The following is a 19,112-nucleotide window of genomic DNA, read 5'->3' as shown; positions in this document are numbered from 1 at the left end:
CGCTAATCAACACTCTATGATTCTTAAACTCACAGTAAATTTTTTTTTACGATCAAGAGATCATTTATTTTTAGGAAAATCCTAAGAAATCAGAAACATTCTGTGATTCTTAAAATCAGAAAAAGATTTTCTTACGATCAAGAGATCATTTAATTTTAAGAAAAGTAGAATTTCTTTTTTACGATCAAGAGATCATTTATTTTTTTTTAAATTGAAAAGCAGGATGCTAAAGTTTGTTTGCAAGTCTGGTTCTAGAAATTTGAAGCTTTTTTCCTTTTAAATCTCTACGTCACTAACTGCTCATATTGTCGAAAAAAAAATAGAAAAATATAGATAGAATATTGCTTTCCAGGATCAGTCAGGATTTTCTCCGAGGATAATTTGAATAGGATAGACGTCCCAAAGTTCCAGTTCACGATGTTTTCCAATCTGTTTGGGAAGAAATCGAAAAACGATGGCTTGGCTGGGATTCACGGATAACACGAAACGCTTCTGCCACGCCACAGATCATGAAAATGAATGCTGGATTCGATCTGACGGGTGACGTCACACGGTCGGGTTACCATCAAACGATAAGAAAAGACGCCATAAGTGGCACTCGTTCGCTAAAAATCTATTAAAGATGAATCCATGTTGTCCAGATTCTTCCACCATGAAGCAAAAACAAAAATAAAAGTAGTAAACAATAAACAAATAAACGAATACAATAAACGAATAAACATAGTGGAGTTTCTTCGAAAAAGTAAAATAGGAAGGCGACAGAGAGGAAGAGAACAGAACGATTGGAGAAATTGGGGAATTTATTATATTACTATTACTTTTATTACCTATTATTATATTACTTACTGTATCCTATAATATTGTATTATCATTGTATTGTTTATTATATACATTGCCATTATTTATATGTGTTAATATCATTTTGTACGTATGTATATATAATTTTTTTATGTATTAGCAATTGTTATTATTACAACTATAAATCAGTAAATGAGTTTTGCGCCGAAAAAAGTAGGTAGAAAATAGAAACAGAATAAAAAGTTAATTTTTAATTTTTATTGCATCTCTTACTATATTATTAAATTGTATTATTATTGTAATGTATATTATATGTATTACCATTACTAATATTACTACTATAAATTTTTTAAATGAGTTTTGGGCCGAAAAAATAGGTAAAAAAATAGAAACAAGGTGAAAAATAAAATTTTAAGGAGAAGCTAGCATATTCTTCTGGGATAACTTGATAGTTTCTGGATGAGGTAGGTTAAGGAGGTTAAGGTAGGTCAACTATACTAAGAGGGTCTGAGCTTAAACCACCACGCAGCGACAAAGAGATAAATACCCTAAGAAAATAGCTTGGATTATCCAGGAAATCATAGCAGTTCATCGATATCTGGATATCTGGAAGAAGAAACGCGGATGCGGTGACCACATGCACGTACTGTGCCCTTTCGTTCACATGAGTACAGAAACATCACCTACATTAACGGCAGACGCGAGGAGTTCTGATATGCCACGCCCCTTTCGTACTCGAAAACTCGAAAAATAAAACAGCTGACCATCAGTGGGAATGCAAAAAGTCGGAAAAAAGGGACAGTAAAGTAAATTTGTCCTGTTTAGAGAGTTCCGTAGGTCGTTCAAGGTTATACCGTTCAAATATGTTCACAAACAGAAAAATCTCAAGGTTAGAAAGTAATTTTGAAGGTGGGCGTGGCTACAATTCGAGTGAATTTATTTGAGCGCAAAAAAATTGTTCATCAGTAAAATTGATTAATTGGTCGGCACGAAATCATAAGAACAGGATTTCACATCGCATGGCGATGGGTAAACGGCTACAGAATTTAAAAATTATTCCAAAATTTAAGGAAAAAAAAGCCAAACAGTATTTTCTGGAATTTTTCCCTGACTCTGTTCCTAAACACAACACGAATCCTATGTGTGTGTGTCATGTGAAGTCGATCGTGGCCAAGAAACTTGTAGAACGCTTCGATGATTCAGACAGAATAAAGCGACAACTGGTCCCCACAAAAACCGCCGGCGCGATAATAATTTCGAACATCATAAAATCCACTGGAGTTCTCTGGATATTCGATGGGAACCAATTTGTTCTTCTCGGAAAAAATTCCATTATCTCCTCACGGAAAAACAGTGGAAAATTCGAGAACGGAGAGGCGAAATAGGTTTCGGGATATGGGGACAGACTCGGACCTGAACATCATTGTGGAACTTTTTGGCGCTGGAGCACACTTTTGCGTTGGGGCATCAAATTCGCAAATTTTTAAAATGACATATTCAAAAGTGGCAATTGATGGAAGCAACAATCGAAACGAATAACCTAGTGGCACGTTTAAATCAATCAGTGATAATCAATAACAGTCAACAATCGGATATTGGACAAGAAAATAGTTAATGCCTTTAAAATAATCTCGGATTTTTGTGAGCCATATTTTAATAAATATTTTGAAGGAGGGAAAAGCACACATCATTCTCTGAGCGAAATTTCAGTAATTTGAATCAATAATAATCAATAACAATCAATAATCGAATATTAGACGAACGCATAGTTAATGGGTTCAAAAAAAAATATCGGTTGTTATTCTTTAAACCCATTAACCGACATTTTTTTTAAACCCATTAACTATTCATTCGTTCAATATTTTGTTAATTATATCTTAGTAAATAAAGGAAAAGAAATAATTCCCTCTGAAAGAGGGGAAAAAAGTAGATATCATTCTTTAAATAAAATTTCTTTAATGAGGAAAAAAAATAAAAATTCTTAGAATGATGCTTTCCTCGATGAGATTTCGTTGCTGAATGTAGTTCCGCTGTTAGTTCCGTCACCTACGACGTATCTTGACAGCCTTGAGATTTTGTGTAAAACTTTGCCGCGACGCAAACTTTCAGATCTCAGTACAACACAATTCGTTAACGTCCATTTTACCCAACATTAAAGTGTCGGCGCGTTAACGAAATGAAACACACAAATCAGTGACGGAATCTTAGCGTTTTTTTCCCGGGCTGCTCGGCTCCGTCGGTGGCTTGGTCGATCGTCGGAAAACCTCGGCTGTCGTTTTCAAGGCCGCCACCGCCGCCACCGCCTCCGCCGTGCGACACATACGTACAGATACAAATCGTTGATAAGCCGCAGTCAACACATTAAAATGTACTATTAGTACAACTACAATTCTGTTGGACGAGCTCGATGAACGATGCTCGAGGATACGGTAGAATCCGAGACGTAATGTGTAGGTGGTCATCGCACGACGCGCCTGACCACTAGTTAGGCGCCGCTAATGGTATCGGAACACACAAAAAAAACTAGAAGCCGGGAATTAGCCGATTCTCCGGATAGCGGTACGTGCGGTACGCCGTTCCGCCGAGAGTTTTGTAACGTTTAGGATTTAATTCCGAGTTGTGAATGATTTATCGAGGACCGGGTAGCCATTCAATCCACGTAATGGTCGAAAATTTTGAGGAAACTGGGGCAAGGTTTGCTAGAACGTCGACGAAAAAAAGTAGAAATAGCTGGATTCGGCAGAGGACTGGATTTTTCGTCCGGATGTGTCGGATGTAGCCTACTAAGAACCGTTGAGATGTTACGTAATTCACGCTAGATACATAGACGCACGGATCTCCCTACAATCCATAAAATTACATGCACATTCCGGGGAATTAGGAAATTTACAGCTAGGCCAGGGCCACTGAGGGAACTCCTGAGAGGGTCCTACATGGATCCTTTGGTCCTTTACAACAGGCAACTCGTTCCTACTGGCGAACCGAGCCATAATTCGCTCTTCTCCAGAGCTTCGGGGAAATTCGTACCGTGGAACGAAAAATTTCTCGCCGTTTCCCATTGGAGATTATGGTAACTGTGCAAACTATGCATTCTCACGTATATTACAGTAACCAAGAGCATTCCAGAGATGTTTTATCGCTAACAAAAAGTTCGGAGTATAAAAGCGTTCTGACCTCTAACGAGGTCCTCCCTCATTGACACTTTTAGAGAACATGTTGAGCATTGTTTGCGCAGAGGAAGAAGATCGTAACGAAAGAAAAAGAAAAATTTTGAGGAAAAAGAGAAAAGAGAACACCATTTCAACGTCTCCAACTGTAGCGCATAGTAGAGGAAAAAGAATCGCTACACTGCAACCACATCAATCAATACTTATGTTTTGTGCAGTCGCTTGAAATACTCGATGAATAGTTTGGCTTACAGAGGAAATAAATAAATAAATATTCAATTTAAAAGACTGGAAAAAAAATTAGAGAAGAAATGATAGAATTAGAAAACGTGGGGTTAAAAAGTGTATTTACAAATTTTCACGGTTATTTTCGTAATTCTTTCGAAACTTTTTGAAATCTCCATGGTTAAAAAAGAGTGTTGCTTCATTTTTGTCAAAAAAGGAAGTAAATATAAATATAATATAAATAAAGGAATAGGTCGCCATATATGGATTCGCTTGGACTTAGATGACTTAGATACAGCGACCGCGATAAGCCTTTCAAAAGTTTTCCAGAGAAAATTAGGGAGAGAAACGAGGAAAAAAGGGACCCATGAAGAATTTGAATTTTGAATGTGGCATTTTAAGTGAGAAAACGAAGATTCGTAGCCACTATAAAAGTACCGTAACCCCTCCAGAAAAGTATGATTAAGATGTAAGGGTTATTTAGGGCCGAGATTTAAGGAAGGACTTTTGGAGAAACGCAAAAAAATGGCAAAACGGTTCGGATGAAAGTCGTAAAATGATCGCCTGACGGCCTATATCCGACATTAGCTGGATTGAAAGACCACTAGGGACGAAATTTTCAACCGATAATATCCGGAATACGCGTGAAATCCTTACTGTAAGAGATAGCGCAACCTCTCCAAGAACCAAAGAAATAGAAGAGATTACTGTAGTACAAAGGATTAGCGTCAAGGACGAAGCCGTTACGACGTTGCTTCATGAAACGTAAAGTGTACGTAAATATGCAGAAAATTCCACGTAAAAGCCTTCGATCGAACCGGATCACTCCTCCGGAAATCGTGGAAATCGTGGAAACAGGCACGGAGGAGGGGATTCTCGATGAATCATTCATTGCTGCAAGTTCTTCGGACGATACATCGGATACGGGTCGTTAGCCGACGGAGGCAATGGACGGCCTCCGTCGCTTCTCGGGGCGTGTCCACTTTCGAAGACGCTGAAGGAGATGAGAGTTCGGGGGAGTTCGGAAGAGTTTTTGGAACGACGCGATCCCGGACATCTGACACAAAATCTAGCTAAGCGCCCAAAAGAACGCTAATTAATAGATATTTTAATTTATTTTATAAGAATATATAATATTTTATAAGAATTAACAAGATTTTTTAGAATAGAAATTAATAACTAATATTATTATAAAATATTAAATTATTAAATAATATAAAATAATATTAAATTATTATATACATTAATTATATCAATTATAACGAAGTCTTCTTTACGTTCACAAAGAAGAAAAATAAAGTTCCCATACCAGAATGATTGTTTTCTTTCTTATCCTGAATTTTAAACGGAAAAAAATTCTAATAAAATTTCCAGAAAGAAAGTATAGTTCTTCGTGCAAAAAAGCAATTTTTTTCTGAAAATCAAAAGCTCAAGACACCAAATATATCTGATGAAAGAATTAATAATTAAGAAGATTTTTCTCAATAGAAATTAATAATTAATACTATAACGGGACCTCCCGTACGTTCGGAAACATAGAAAAAGAACTTGGAACTTATAGAAAAAATAGTTCTCAAGCAAAAAAAAAACCACGAAAAATAAAGTTCCTACACCAGAATGATTGTTTTCTTTCTTATCCAAGATTTATCCAAAATCCAAAACACAAAACATCTTATCCAAAAGAAAACACAAAAAAAATCTAATATATATATCTTCTAATATAATATATATCTATATATATATAATATCTATAATATCTATAATATATATCTTCTAAAAAATAAAGTCTTTTTTGTGTAAAAAAAGGAGTAATTTTGTCGAATCCGAAGACTAAAGACGCGCTGGGATTACAAAGCAAACTGAAAGCAGCTGACAGCTTAGAGAGAAAAAAAAAGTGGAGCTATACGAGTTTTCGATCGCGACCGAACTCCACCACGCAGAAATTCCTCACACTCACTTCACTCATATCCGGGAATTTTCTTGGTTTTCCTATGCGTTTTTTTTTCCCAGCTGTAGCGTGCGTTCATCTTTACGAATGCTCTGGCTCTGACTTAGTGCTTTTAAATCTTCTGAACAAATACTGTAGTGAGGTGGAGGAAAAACAGAATGCACACAAATATACAGTCATCATACAGTACATACTACAGTCCACACGACAGTTCTTACATTAACTAAGCTCATTTATTCGCAACGGACAAATTCTCTAAAAAAAATCTAAAAAACGCAACGGACAAATCTTTTTTAAAAGATTTAAAAGAACGCAACGGACAAATTTTTTTTAAAAATTTTGAAAAATAAATTTTCACGAATTTTTCGACGAAGTAATTTCTTCCAAAAAGAGGTTTTCTTTTAGATAAAGAGATTAAAGTACGAAATGAAGTAATTCCTTAGATAAAAGCCAGTTATTTGTAAAATAGTTTTTTTAAATAAAATAATATATAATTTAATATACAAGAAATGTTTAAGATATAAATAAAATAATGTATAATTTCTTGAATAGTTTTTTTTCTAGTTTTTTTTTTCGCAGAAATTATAAAACAAAAATTTCGACTCACATCTCGTGAGCGGAAAACATCCGTGAATGTTCTCAGGATCGTTTCGAAGCTTTCTTAACGATGCGTTTATGTGAAAGAGGGGTGTTTTTTTTCGAAGGAGAAAAAGAAACGCCATAAACGCGTAAGCATTAGCAGCTATAGACGAAGAACCGTGCATGGATGGCCCTACATACTCGTCCATGCGTTATTCCTTTCCAATTACATCAACGCGAGGATCGCTTTGACTACGATAGCGTGGTGCGGAGGTTTTCCAGGATTGTACTATTGGACGCAGAAAAATTCAAATCAAAAATTCAAGTGCAAAAAATTTGGGAAAAAAATCAAACTTCCCAAACTCTTATCTTAGAATCTTCTAAGAACTTGAAAAATTTGTTAAAAAATAATAAAAAATAATAAAGTTAACGATGAGTAATAATAAATATTAGTGAGTAATAATAATAACAAATAATAATAATAACTCGTGTCCGCATCCGTATTATCGATTGATTTCCTAGTAAATATTAATATTTTTCTGCGTGGTGACACGGAAAAAAAGAAAAACACCCGAGTATTCGTGGATTTCATGGACTCAGATTCTCCTCCTAATAAAATATTGCTGAGAATTTTGCTCTCAACTCTACAATTCCAGTTTAGAGCCAGTTTAAGCTTTGAAAGCACTAAACTTAATAATTGTTTGGGAGACTACAACGCCAATAAAAAAAGGAAGGGAACAGTTCTCGCTAAACGCCACATTTTCCCACAAAGCGATCACAACTCAACTAGGAAAAACCGCTAATGTTTACCGCTAAACAAAGAAATCGGACATGACCCGATTTTCACCGACAGATTAGTCATCCCGTATGGACATTTCCTTGGATCAGACACTTTTTTCCCTGGATAATACCAACATCGAGCGCTAAGCACTCGACAAGGATTAGGGCTAAGCGGCGATGGGAACCTGCGCAGGACCTTAGCGAATGTCACGTCAAAGTCTTTCGAGTGGACTATGCGGTGTAGTTCGGGATCTCTTTGGTATCGGATCGATTTCTAATCGATTTCCAGAACTTTCCTAACTATCGATCGAAGGGAATAGAGCGTGTCAAAGAAATTCTAAGTGAATTTTGCACGACACTAGTGCTTGCAGAACTCAGTTAAGAGTGCAAAGGTGCATAACTTCAGTTCTCGGCATACCAGAACTTTCCGGATTTTTCCAGATTCCCTATCCTAATTTATAAGTATAATTATAAAAAACGTGATACGGTCTAAGATCATTACTTGGAATGTATGTAAATAGAAAGCAATCAATACCAAAAATCGATAAAATCAATTATTCTGAACGTATGCTAACTTCGTTGTTATTATTATAGAAAGCAAATTTTTAATGGTAAAATCACAGATGAGACAATGTTTATAGCAGAACATCCTTAATTTGTAACTTTTTCCTTGAAAAAAAAAAACGATGAACGCAGCAGCAGCGGCAAAATTTCACATTTGAAGTTCCTAAGAATGTGCAGTACAAAAAATATCAATTTTTTCAGTTGCTGTAGTGAAGTGAGCCTAATTTTAACGATAAAACTTATCTTAAAGTGCTTAAAATACTCTTAAGACTTTAGAGTATCTAAAAATTTAATATCTAGTCATTTGTGCTAGTTGTCTGCCGCTAAGAAACCGTAATTACAGTGGAAATAAAAGAAAATTAGCTTGTTCGGTTGGTACGGTTAGAAATAATACTGTGCACTTTCAGAAATTTTTGAAAGACTGGCTCTGGCTCGATCTTTTAGTCTCTTGGCGATGGTCTCACGAGTTCTTAGCGAATAACTTTGAAAGGTTACTGCGTACTGTAAACTTCCAGGATCCAAGTAGATAGAACACATGAAAATACAAAGCAGATTATGATCAATCGATAATCGTTGCCCTGGTGGTGAATATTAGGTCGGCAGATCAAAAATGATCCGTACTGGGTGATTTTAATTTCATTTTCATTCAGCGAATAATATACGAAAGAAAAAAAACATCGACAATGATAATACACGATTAAGTAAGTGGATGACAGAGGCTTAAGTAGATCATAAGCGACTAAAGCGGGCTGATCAGCGCTCATTGCGTCGTTCATGCAGCTATGCGGACTATAGTAGCCGCTTGTTGGTGGCACCGGACCAGCTAGGATCTCGCCCACATTCATACACACACACACACGCACACAAACATCAAACAGAATGCCGCCAAGATACGTCTCGTCATAAAACACATGTCTCCGCTTGTGGTGGTGGTGGTGGTGGTGGTCATCAATGAATGAAATGGCATTGAAACGGTCGTGTCAGGACCCATACCGCGAAACGAATATGCTAATTATTAATGGTGGGGTAAACATAAACTGTTTGAGCAACTATGATCTTCTGGGAGAAAATCAACGGCAACGAAGCACTTTCGAAACACTCAAAATGATAATAAAAAATATTTTAAAAAAAATAGTAACGTCTGCGAAAAAAATAGGTTACGAAAATTTATTATATTAATATTTATTATATATTTGTGTTTACTTAATATTTGTTGATTATTTAATTAACTATTTATGTTTATTTGTTTATTTATTTATCATTCAATTATTTATTTATATTTTATTAATTTATATTTAATTATTATCATTTATCTAGTTTTCCTATTTATTTAATTAACTAATTAATTAACTTAATACAACTTTAATACAACAATCCTTTTATATTTAATTATTATCATTTTTCTAGTTTTTTTTATTTATTTAACTAATTAATTAATTTAATACAACGTAGTATTGCCGTAAGAAATTCTTTTCTAGTTTTTTTTTTGAATAGGCCAAAAATGAACATGGTTACTTTATTTATGGATAAAGTTGGATAAATCTGCTCTGGATATGGTCTTAGAGGAGTTTAGGATGGTTTCGAAGGCTAGAAAGTCGAACAAAATCAACTTTTCAAAAAAAATTTCCCATTCTGCGTCTCCCTGCATTTTATGATCTCTATTCTCCGTATTTTCCGTGAAATATTTTCAAAAATAATAGAAAAATGTTGAAAAAATAATAAAATAAAATATCTATTCTCTATATTTGTTTGATTAGCATGATTAACGGTTCCTGAATCCTGAAACGCATTTGGAGCCAAATTTCTCTTCCAGTCCACCCAAGAAGAAGAAGAAAAATAGCGTGAAGAAAAAATTCGCAATTAAATGAATGAGGTAATTTCATTGACGCGCAAAAAATGAATAATTCATAGGAATGGGATGGGAGTGCTCTATCCAGAGAGGAGGAAATTGCCTACGGAGGCGCTGGCCACGGGCTAACGGGTTCCTGCCTGCCTGCCTGATGGTTGTGTGACACCCGCTGGATACGATGGCGCTTGATGGTATTCATTCGGATAATGTCGAAGCGAATGACATTCGACGAAATTGAAAATGACATTCGAAAGGCGAAGCCAAACACGAAACACGAAGAAACACAGCTTCTGGATGAATAAACTCATCTGGATGACGCAACAGAAAATCGAGCGCCAATTTCTTCCTATCCGATTACGGTACCTCTGAATCCGTGCAGAAATCCGCCGACTGTAGAAGAGTTCCCGTAAAAAAAAACTGGTCTGACTGCTTGGAAGTGATTCGTTTGGATTTGATTTCATACCTGTTACCTACCTATGACCCCTGGGATTCTCGTCAGATCGTCACATTCCATTCGCTGTAGGACCATAAATAAATAGATGCTCACTTTAGTGGATCAACAACTATGTACTGTTCGATAGAGTTAATCTGACTTGGCAATCGCAAAAGACCGGACCCCATTAGCTGTGTGGAGGAATTATCCAGAAAAACACACGGATAGATGGATAGTTATGGAAGTCTGCCGTGTTTGTTTAAAAAAAGAGCAGGGTGAACCATTTCTGCAGAGCACAAGCGACTTCTCTGTTGAGAACGAGAAATTCTATTGTCATTTACCGGAAAATGGGAAAATATCGAGTTTTTCCAGAAAAAAGTACACGAGAAGAAAAATTTGAGCTTCGTTGATGTCTATAAATTATTCCAAAATATTTACTCCTTTCAAAAATGAGTTTGAGAAAAAAATTACAAAGCTTTGAGAGAAGAAAAAAAACAGAAAACGAGAAAATATGAGGAAATATCCAAAAGAACTCATGGACCCTTATAGAGGTCTACTATACCTAGGAATAAAAAAAAGTAGGAAGAAATGAGGAAAAGAGAGGATGCAAAGGAAAAAGGCTGCATTTCATTCGTATAGTAATGACAAAGATGACCATCTCCAGAAAAAAAAATGAGAGGAAAATCCATCAGTATTTTTTTATTTGCCTCGTACCTACTTCTTCATTTCCTATCTACTTTTTTTCCCTTAATCCCTAATACTTAATTTATCCTTTTTTTATTCTTTATCTTTAACCAGAAGTAGAAACTAAGTAGAAATCCATGTTTCGAGGGAAAAAGGCTATCCCATTACAATCTCTGAAGGTCATATCCTCTCATGTGTCTATGGAAAACATTCTACGGCTAGCTATCATCGGGTAAACATTACACATCCTCCGGTTGGGAGACTTAGACAGACGCAAAAACCTTGGACTGACCTTTGTCAGCTGATTTACACTCGCACCAGCATACATACATTTCTAAGCAATTTTGAGGCCAACGGATCTCCACGTGGAAAACTGTTCTCAGTTTTTTCTTCTGTTCCGGCTACGCTTATTTTTTATTCTACAGCTTTAAAAGAGCGCACTTTGAGTTTTTTTCTGAATTTTAAAACCCTTTTTTTTCGTGGTTTTTGAATGAACAAACCTCTTTTAAACTCTTAGGAGCTTAGGCGGAGGCGTAAAGTTGATCTTATGACCGTAAGTTGCTTTTTACTTGAGTAATAAATTATTGATTATTATTTTATTTTATTAATTATTTTTAGCGTTTTTTATATCGAATTTTCAGCGATTTTTCCCCAGCAATATAAGTTATATAATAGTAATAGTGGTGAAATAAATAAACAAATAAATAAACAAATAAATAAATAAATATATATATATATGTTAGATCGATGCGGATAATGGTTTTTTTTTCAATTTTAAACTCGCTAACAAAAAAAAAAGAGTGGTCAGATGATGAAAAAGATGTTAACGATGTTGTTTAAAAGAACATTTCTTTCTCTACAATACGGTGTTTTTGATTTCTTATGCTTATTTTATTTTTGTTAATTTTTAGACGATTATAATAATAATAATCTCTTTAGCCAGTGAATCCCTCACGCCAGTTCAATCACTCCCTCCGTAACCGGATAACAGATGAACTAGATAATATGTGACTCCCGTATCGTATCATAAAACGAGGTCGTACCGTAAATTATGGTAATACCGAGAAGGTAGTTGAACTTTTCAATGATAAACCGATCGCGGAAAAGGTTCAACGTACGAAAAATGGGACATTTCATCGGTTGTGTTTGTGAGTGGAATTTCTAATTAAACAGCCAAGTACAGTATTTTATTAATTGCGGGGGTGAGAAAGACTGTAGATTGTGGAATTTCCAGTTTTGTTGTGTAAAATTCAGGCGAAATTCTAGTGAGCTCTGTTCCATCTTGTTTTTTTTTTGTTTTATGGCACACCTACATGGGGTTTTCAATAAATAAATATATAATTAAATTTCTTTCACCATCAAGATTATTTGAAGAAAAAAAAGCAGCCAAAAAACACCACAAAAGAAATTCTACATGAAGCACAAAAAATTCTCCATGCACAGTGCTTTTTCGGGGATTTTTTTTTTGGCGACAGAAATGGCCGGAATTCAAAGTATACTGTGATTAACCACGCCCGCTATTGATTTTGTTGGCGCGGTCGAAGTAGATCAAAACCATTGGCGGAAAATTCAAACTGTTCACTGTATGAAACGGTCGGTTACAGTTTCCAGTGGTAAAATGCCAGGTGCATCTCGGGCAGCTGCCATCGCGCCATGCAAAAGAGGACGCGACGGCTGTAACGTCAGATAAAATGTTACAGATATGAGAGATATGTATTCGTGTGTAGAAACAATACAGAAATACAGTAATCTTTAAGATAAGCATGAAATGAATGCATGGTACTGTACATGGTAATGCAGGAGTTAACTGGACTACAGTATACTACAGCTATACTCCAACTACAAGAAAGAAGAGTTTTTTTTCTCTTTAAGGAAAATTTTTGGAGAAGAAACATGGAAGTATAGTGAACTATACACATATTTAGGACAGATAGAAACTCAGGATCGTTCCTAGCATTACGGTTAAATTTCAGTAAAGTGAATAAATAAATAAATAAATAAATAAACACACAATGAGGTCAATAATACTTTATAGAGCTGTTGAAGTTAGTCCGTTAGCAAATTTTCCACCTTTACTCGAAAAATAATCGAAAAAATGCTAACATTAACAAGTTGTTTGAGGTAGTAAAGGGAAAAAAATTTATAGGAAACAAAATAAAAAGCGGGAAGCATAGGAAACATCAACAAAACAAACATTCTTCCAAAATTCAAAGAAATTCCAATTTCAGGTTCAAAAAAAGCTACGGAAGAAAACTAATAATCTCGTTCCCGTTGAGTTTGAGTTCCCAGACAATTCTTTTCTTTTTGAGTTTATAAGAGAGAAAATCCAGGATATAGGAAATACTCAACACTCAGAAAACTAATGTGGAAAGACGGGCTAGAAAAGAAGACGATATAAATAAATAAATAAATAAATGGATAAATAAATACAAGATGCTGTACTCATCATTTTAGGACTCCAAGTAGAACAATATGTCTTTAAGATCCGAAGTGAGAGCGATGTGAGAGAGAAAGTGAGAGTGCGAGGGGATTCGTGAAAAAAAATGATAAAGCAGGGAATTTTCTTGACATTTTTTCTCGCAAGAAACCAAAACTGCAAAAAATCGCTATTGAAAAATCTGCAGGTAGGATTTCTTCCCGAAATTAGCGCATTGAAACCTTGCTGGATGCTTTAGGAATGTAAAACTAGTTGATGTGTAGGGTTTTCTTGAATCAGGACGATGTGACGATGTGAAAAGTTTGTTGACACGACGACGACGACGACGACCGACAGATTTGCTGTGCGATGCTGCTGGCGATGCTAAGAACATGGGACTTGTCGGCGAGATCCGCAACAGATACGGGCGTCAACGACCAACCAACCAACCAACTAAGTCGTCCTCATCGTTCCTATCCTCCGATGGTAGTGCTCTACGGTTGTTGGTCATGAATGGAACGAATGGCGCCGGTATGTTTGAGAAGGGATCAGGATCGTCGTGGGATCGACGTCAACACGTCGTCGTCTCCGTCTTGAACGTCTTGAAGGACGCGATAAAAGGAGACAGGGACGGGACCGCGTTCTCTGCAGAGTTGAGCAGATGGCCAAGGAACCCCATCGTTGCCCCTGCCTTTGTGTACAGTCTCCAGATGTTTTCAGGCAAACTTTGGATGCCCGCTCGGCGCTGCGCTCGGAAAGAAAAAAAAACATGCCATCGATTTAATGAAAAGCTCTCGTAACGGGTTTTTCAATGTGGTTTCCGGGTGTGGAGAAAAAATCACTATCATATGTGAGTAGCTCACGCTAAAGAACCTAAGACTTTTCATGGAAAAAAGGATCATTAGATTTTGCGAGAATCTACGTATTTTCTCGGAAAAATGCTGCGAATGCTTTAAATACGGGGAAATTCTGAAGTCAATTTCTTGCCATTTTTCAGAAAAACGCCCATGGATTCTTGAAAATATCCAAAAACTACAGTTAACTCATCAGTTGCTGTCGTCATGTCACACGTTTGAGTGGCTACAAGGTTCCCATTGAGGGTTTTCCAACGACGATCAAATTTTTAAAGAGAACAAAAAGGTTCAGGAACTTGAGGGATCACCGTGCAAGTTCTAAAGTACCTCAGCTAGTGGCCAGACCAAAAACTGATATAGGAATGCAGATTTTAAATCTCGGCTACAATATCATAAAATATTTCCTTTCAAAATTTATAATTATTCAGATTTATTCATTTATTGTAGCGTAATATTAATATATTATTTTTAAAAGATCCCTTTATATTATGACCCTAACATTATTATGTTCTTCAAAAAAAAAGGAAGAAAGAGGAAGGAAAGAAACTGCAAAAAATACAGAAAAAAAACCCACTGAAATAATATCGAACTAGAAATCGTGGCGAACGACGTTTTGGCATCGGCGGCAGTGGCGCCACTTGGCGCTTTGGCGTGGCGCCGACAGCAGCAGAATGATAGAAACTACCCTTGCGGTAGAGTCGCATAGCAGTGTGTGTGTGGGATTAGCAGTAGCAGCGCAACGAGTCAGCAAAGTAAATCATAGAAGTAAGTAAAGCTGAAGTAAATAATCCTGACGACTGACTTTTCTGACGTTAGCGTTCGTTCGGGTGCACACACCGTAGTGGCAGTGCCGAGAAACGAAAAGCCGACGTTACGACGACTTCGGTGGCGCAACTTCTGATAGGATTAGGCGCGCGGTTACGTGGGGCGATGGACGTGGACGAGTTCTCCGTGGTGGCGTAGCTGTGCGTTTATCCATAAAATCGTGTCGGACTCATCCGTTCGTCGACGACGACACGACTGTTAAAGGAGATGACGAGAGCGACGAGGATGAGGACGACGTTGACGATGACTGCGATGACGACGATCACGAGGTCGAATTCCTCCTCCTTTTTCGAGTCGAGCCACACACGCACAGCTCCACAGCGACGTATGAACGGCATGTTTGCACGCACCGCGACCGGTTGCCGTATATGAGATGTGAGTTTTTTTTCCCCACCCTACGACCTCCCTCTCTGCCCGTACATACATACCTCCACCACCTCAAGCGCTGAAGCGAACACCAACGCTCATCTGACGATGGGACGGGATGATAGGCAGGATAGGCAGGATCTGTGACGACGACGACGGCGATGACGATGACGACGATGACGATGACGAATCACACTTCAAACGATAAACGTCAATGAGGCGTGAATGCGTCGAAATTTCCGGATACAGTGCTAGATAGTGCTACAGTGTAACAGGTGTCCGGGAAACGGTAAATAAAGATTACTGTAGGGTTTTTTTTGTGCATTTAAAGACATAGTCACAGACAAACTAGGCCGGCCGAACTTCCGTTGTCCCATACATACGTAGCTTGTTCATAATTGATCCAATCAGTGGAAATAAGATTCCCGTTAAGCTCCTCATCGAAAAAAAAAAACCAGAAATGCAACGCGTTTCTGGCGCTAAGCTGGCTGCTTTTCTTCGCGGGAATTTCCAGCGACGGCGAGGCGGTGCTGAGAGGAGGATTTGTGGACTTTTTTACGGTCATAGTTGGGAAACTAAAGAAACTAATCTCTGAGGAAAAATCTTCCGTAATCAATCATTACGGAGACGTAAAATAAAATTTTCATCTATTTTTTTTATGCTAAAATTAGAGCAACGATGAAATCACAGTAGTTAAAAAAGTAGCCGCAGCCTTATTTTTTGTTTTGCAGCCTTATTTTTTGTTTTGTTATTTTTGTAACAGTTATAGTAATTTTGGACTTTTACAAATAACTAAAATGTTACAAAATGTGCATCAATTCGCTAGCCGGCGGAACTACCGCAGTTGAAAAAGTGTCTCTTCCGGGGACCGGTCTTCAAATGAATTTTTCGAAAAGAAAAAAAGCTGTAAAATTCTTTAGGATAGCAGTGGGGAACGGTACCAGAACAGAAATACATGTCAGTACTACCGCAGCAGTAAATGAAAAGTTAAATTCTCGCTGAAATTAGCTCACATTTGAGTCTATAACTCAAATTACCCTACTATTACTTCCTCTTATTATATTATTTCACTCTTTTTGCTATATCATTACATTTATCGACAGTACAAAAATAAATAGAAGAACGATTGAATCAAAAAATTGAATAAAAATAGAAAATGAAGAGAAATTGACGATTGTTTGCAAAAATTTCAGCAGATCTCCTCGTTTGAATTCCAAATAAAAGTGCAAACAAATTCCACAGATTTGTTTTTCGTTTTTGTCCGAATAAAAATGCGAAAAAAATTCCACAGATTTTTTTTGTAAAGATTCTAGAGATTTTTTGAAGGTTTTTGGAAGAAAAAAGAGTTTGCTTTTAGCCCCCAAAGAGAGATCCAAATGTTGTAAAATTGGAGAAATTTACTTTAAAAAAAAACAAGAGCTGAAGATTCAAAACAAAACTCTAAAGTAGGTGTTTTTAAAAGTAAAAACATCAAGAAAAATTTGGAAAACAAAAAATTAAAGTTAAATAAGTGATTTTTTCTTTGCTTTACAAATCAAATAAATGTAGTTTTAGAGAGCAACAGCTGTTCGAAAGCACTGCAACTGACATGAAGGATTTTTCAATCCCCACCAATAATTTAGATAAGAGGGCTTTTGTGAAACTTTTAAAGAGGAAATATTTCGAATTTCGTTTTTTTTTTTCTGCGAGCACGAAGAATGAATAATTCGAATACTCGAATAATCGAAAATTTTCTCGAAAATGTTGAGCTAGGTCGTGAAGTAGCCATTAGGCGGTAGTTTTCCAATATTTTTCTTTGCTTTTTCCTTCTCTTCTATGAAAAACGTTACAAATGATTATGAACGATTATTCAATGAATGAAAAATTGAATGAATGAATGTATGAGGGAATGATTGAATGAATGAATGAATGAATGAATGAGTGAATGATTATTATAATGAACACTTATTATTATTATTATTGTTACTATTATTATTATTATTATTATTATTATTATTATTACTATTACTATTGAATGATTATGATGTCATAAGTTAATTGAATATAGTTGAATCTCTAGATATTTTCTGGAAAAATCAATAACTGAAGAAATGACTCGAAAGCAGCGCTAATCTGGTCGGAAAAACAATTTTCCGCAAAGCAGCGCCGCTGCACTTCGTAAGAGCACCGCCTCGGATTCACAGCGACAGCCTCGATGCCAAGTGCACAAAATGAGGAAAAAATTGAATTAGAGAGCAGAAAAATCGTTTGCACGTGCAAAACGGAAGCCGACGTGCGGTGATTTTTCACCGTCAACCGTTGATTCGGTGGGGATTCCGCCGAGGGTCCCACCGTGATAGCATGGAATTCGCGGAGACGCAGCGTCCACAAGCTGACATTCAAACAAATTTCGTCGTCGCCGCCTCATGAAGCCTAAGTTCAAATGGAAAACTGAGCGGTTGTTGGATTGGGTGGAGGTCCGCAATCGCAACGAAAAAAAGAGACACCGAAATATGATGGATTTTTTCCGGCAGAAAATAAAGAGTGAGCTGGAGGAAATTTTTTGGGACCACATGAACTTTGGCACTACCCTCGTCCTATCGTCGCCATTAATTCGTTCCGGAAAAATTTATTTTCACGCATTTTTTTTTGCCACCGAGCACTCCTCACCAGCATCACGTTTATTTCCACGTTTTCCAGCATCGAACGCCTATCTAGGCCAGTAACTGAGGAGGGAAAAAATGAGAAATTATCCTCCTTATTCTACTAATAACCGTTAAGGGAGAATAAAACAATGTGCTAAAAATAATTCGTACCTGCACTCTTCAATTTCGCTTCCAAATTGTAATTATCCGGTTCCTGAACACGGTTTATATTCTCATAGATTATCTCTAATTACGGTATGTGCGTAAATTGAAAAAGTACTGTAACTGTTCTCCCAAACGGAATTACAACTAGACGCATATGTAGGTGGTGGAGATTTCCTCGCTTTTAAGAGCCGTAACTCATTTTGTGCGGTGAATTTATGGAGGAAAAAGAGGAAATTTTTGCCTGTTGACTGCAATTTGCTCAGCAATTCCAGCAATTCCCCAGAGTAATTTGTTTCGGAAGAGAAAAAGCAGAATTTAGCCCAAGGAACATGGAAAAATATCGTTTTATCGATCGGTATTCGTAAAATCAAATCGATTCCCGGAGTGAGAAAAGCTCGGATAGGGAGATAGAGATTTGAATTTTTTTCAAAAGGGTTCTGTAGGAGGATGGGAAATCCAGAAAAAAAATCTACTATATATTCTCATAAGATAAATTTCTTAAGAAGATTCGTGTCGAGGAAAGGAGGAGCGGGGATCGATGAATAACCAAGAAATCCCTTTGAATATCCATATAGTAGAATTTCTCTCTGGATGCTATATACACAAAAAATACATATTGATTTTCAATTATCAGGTTTCGTACGGATTTCATTTGAATTTCCCGCCTATTTCGACAGGACAGTCATACTTTCTGAATTTAATTGCTTTCTTTCTTCACTTTCTGGATTCTGGATTTGTAGAATATCCCTCAGCTGCATGTGAAAATTACCTTTTCTTACTACAGGGATCAGGAAATGATTTTCAAATCCTAGAATTACAAAATTAAATCATTTTC

The 19,112-nt window shown here is 36.6% G+C and overlaps 1 protein-coding gene across 4 annotated transcripts in view; it reads right to left on the bottom strand.

Annotated features, from left to right (window-relative positions):
- The window catches only part of RB195_008673 (uncharacterized protein), a gene marked incomplete at both ends in the record, with an annotated part of 133,497 nt that overhangs the window by 26,839 nt on the left and 87,546 nt on the right, over positions 1-19,112 (bottom strand). For all 4 annotated transcript variants that reach the window (XM_064195289.1, XM_064195288.1, XM_064195290.1 and 1 more), the window contains one exon: positions 18,284-18,326. In XM_064195289.1, coding sequence (XP_064046432.1) covers positions 18,284-18,326 — 43 coding nt within the window. The remainder of the gene's footprint in view (positions 1-18,283; positions 18,327-19,112) is intronic.

This window comes from Necator americanus, chromosome III (genome assembly GCF_031761385.1).
Source record: "Necator americanus strain Aroian chromosome III, whole genome shotgun sequence".
NCBI lineage: Eukaryota > Metazoa > Nematoda > Chromadorea > Rhabditida > Ancylostomatidae > Necator > Necator americanus.
The sequence above is the reverse complement of the archived record's forward strand: the minus strand, read 5'-3'. Positions and strand labels throughout refer to the sequence as shown.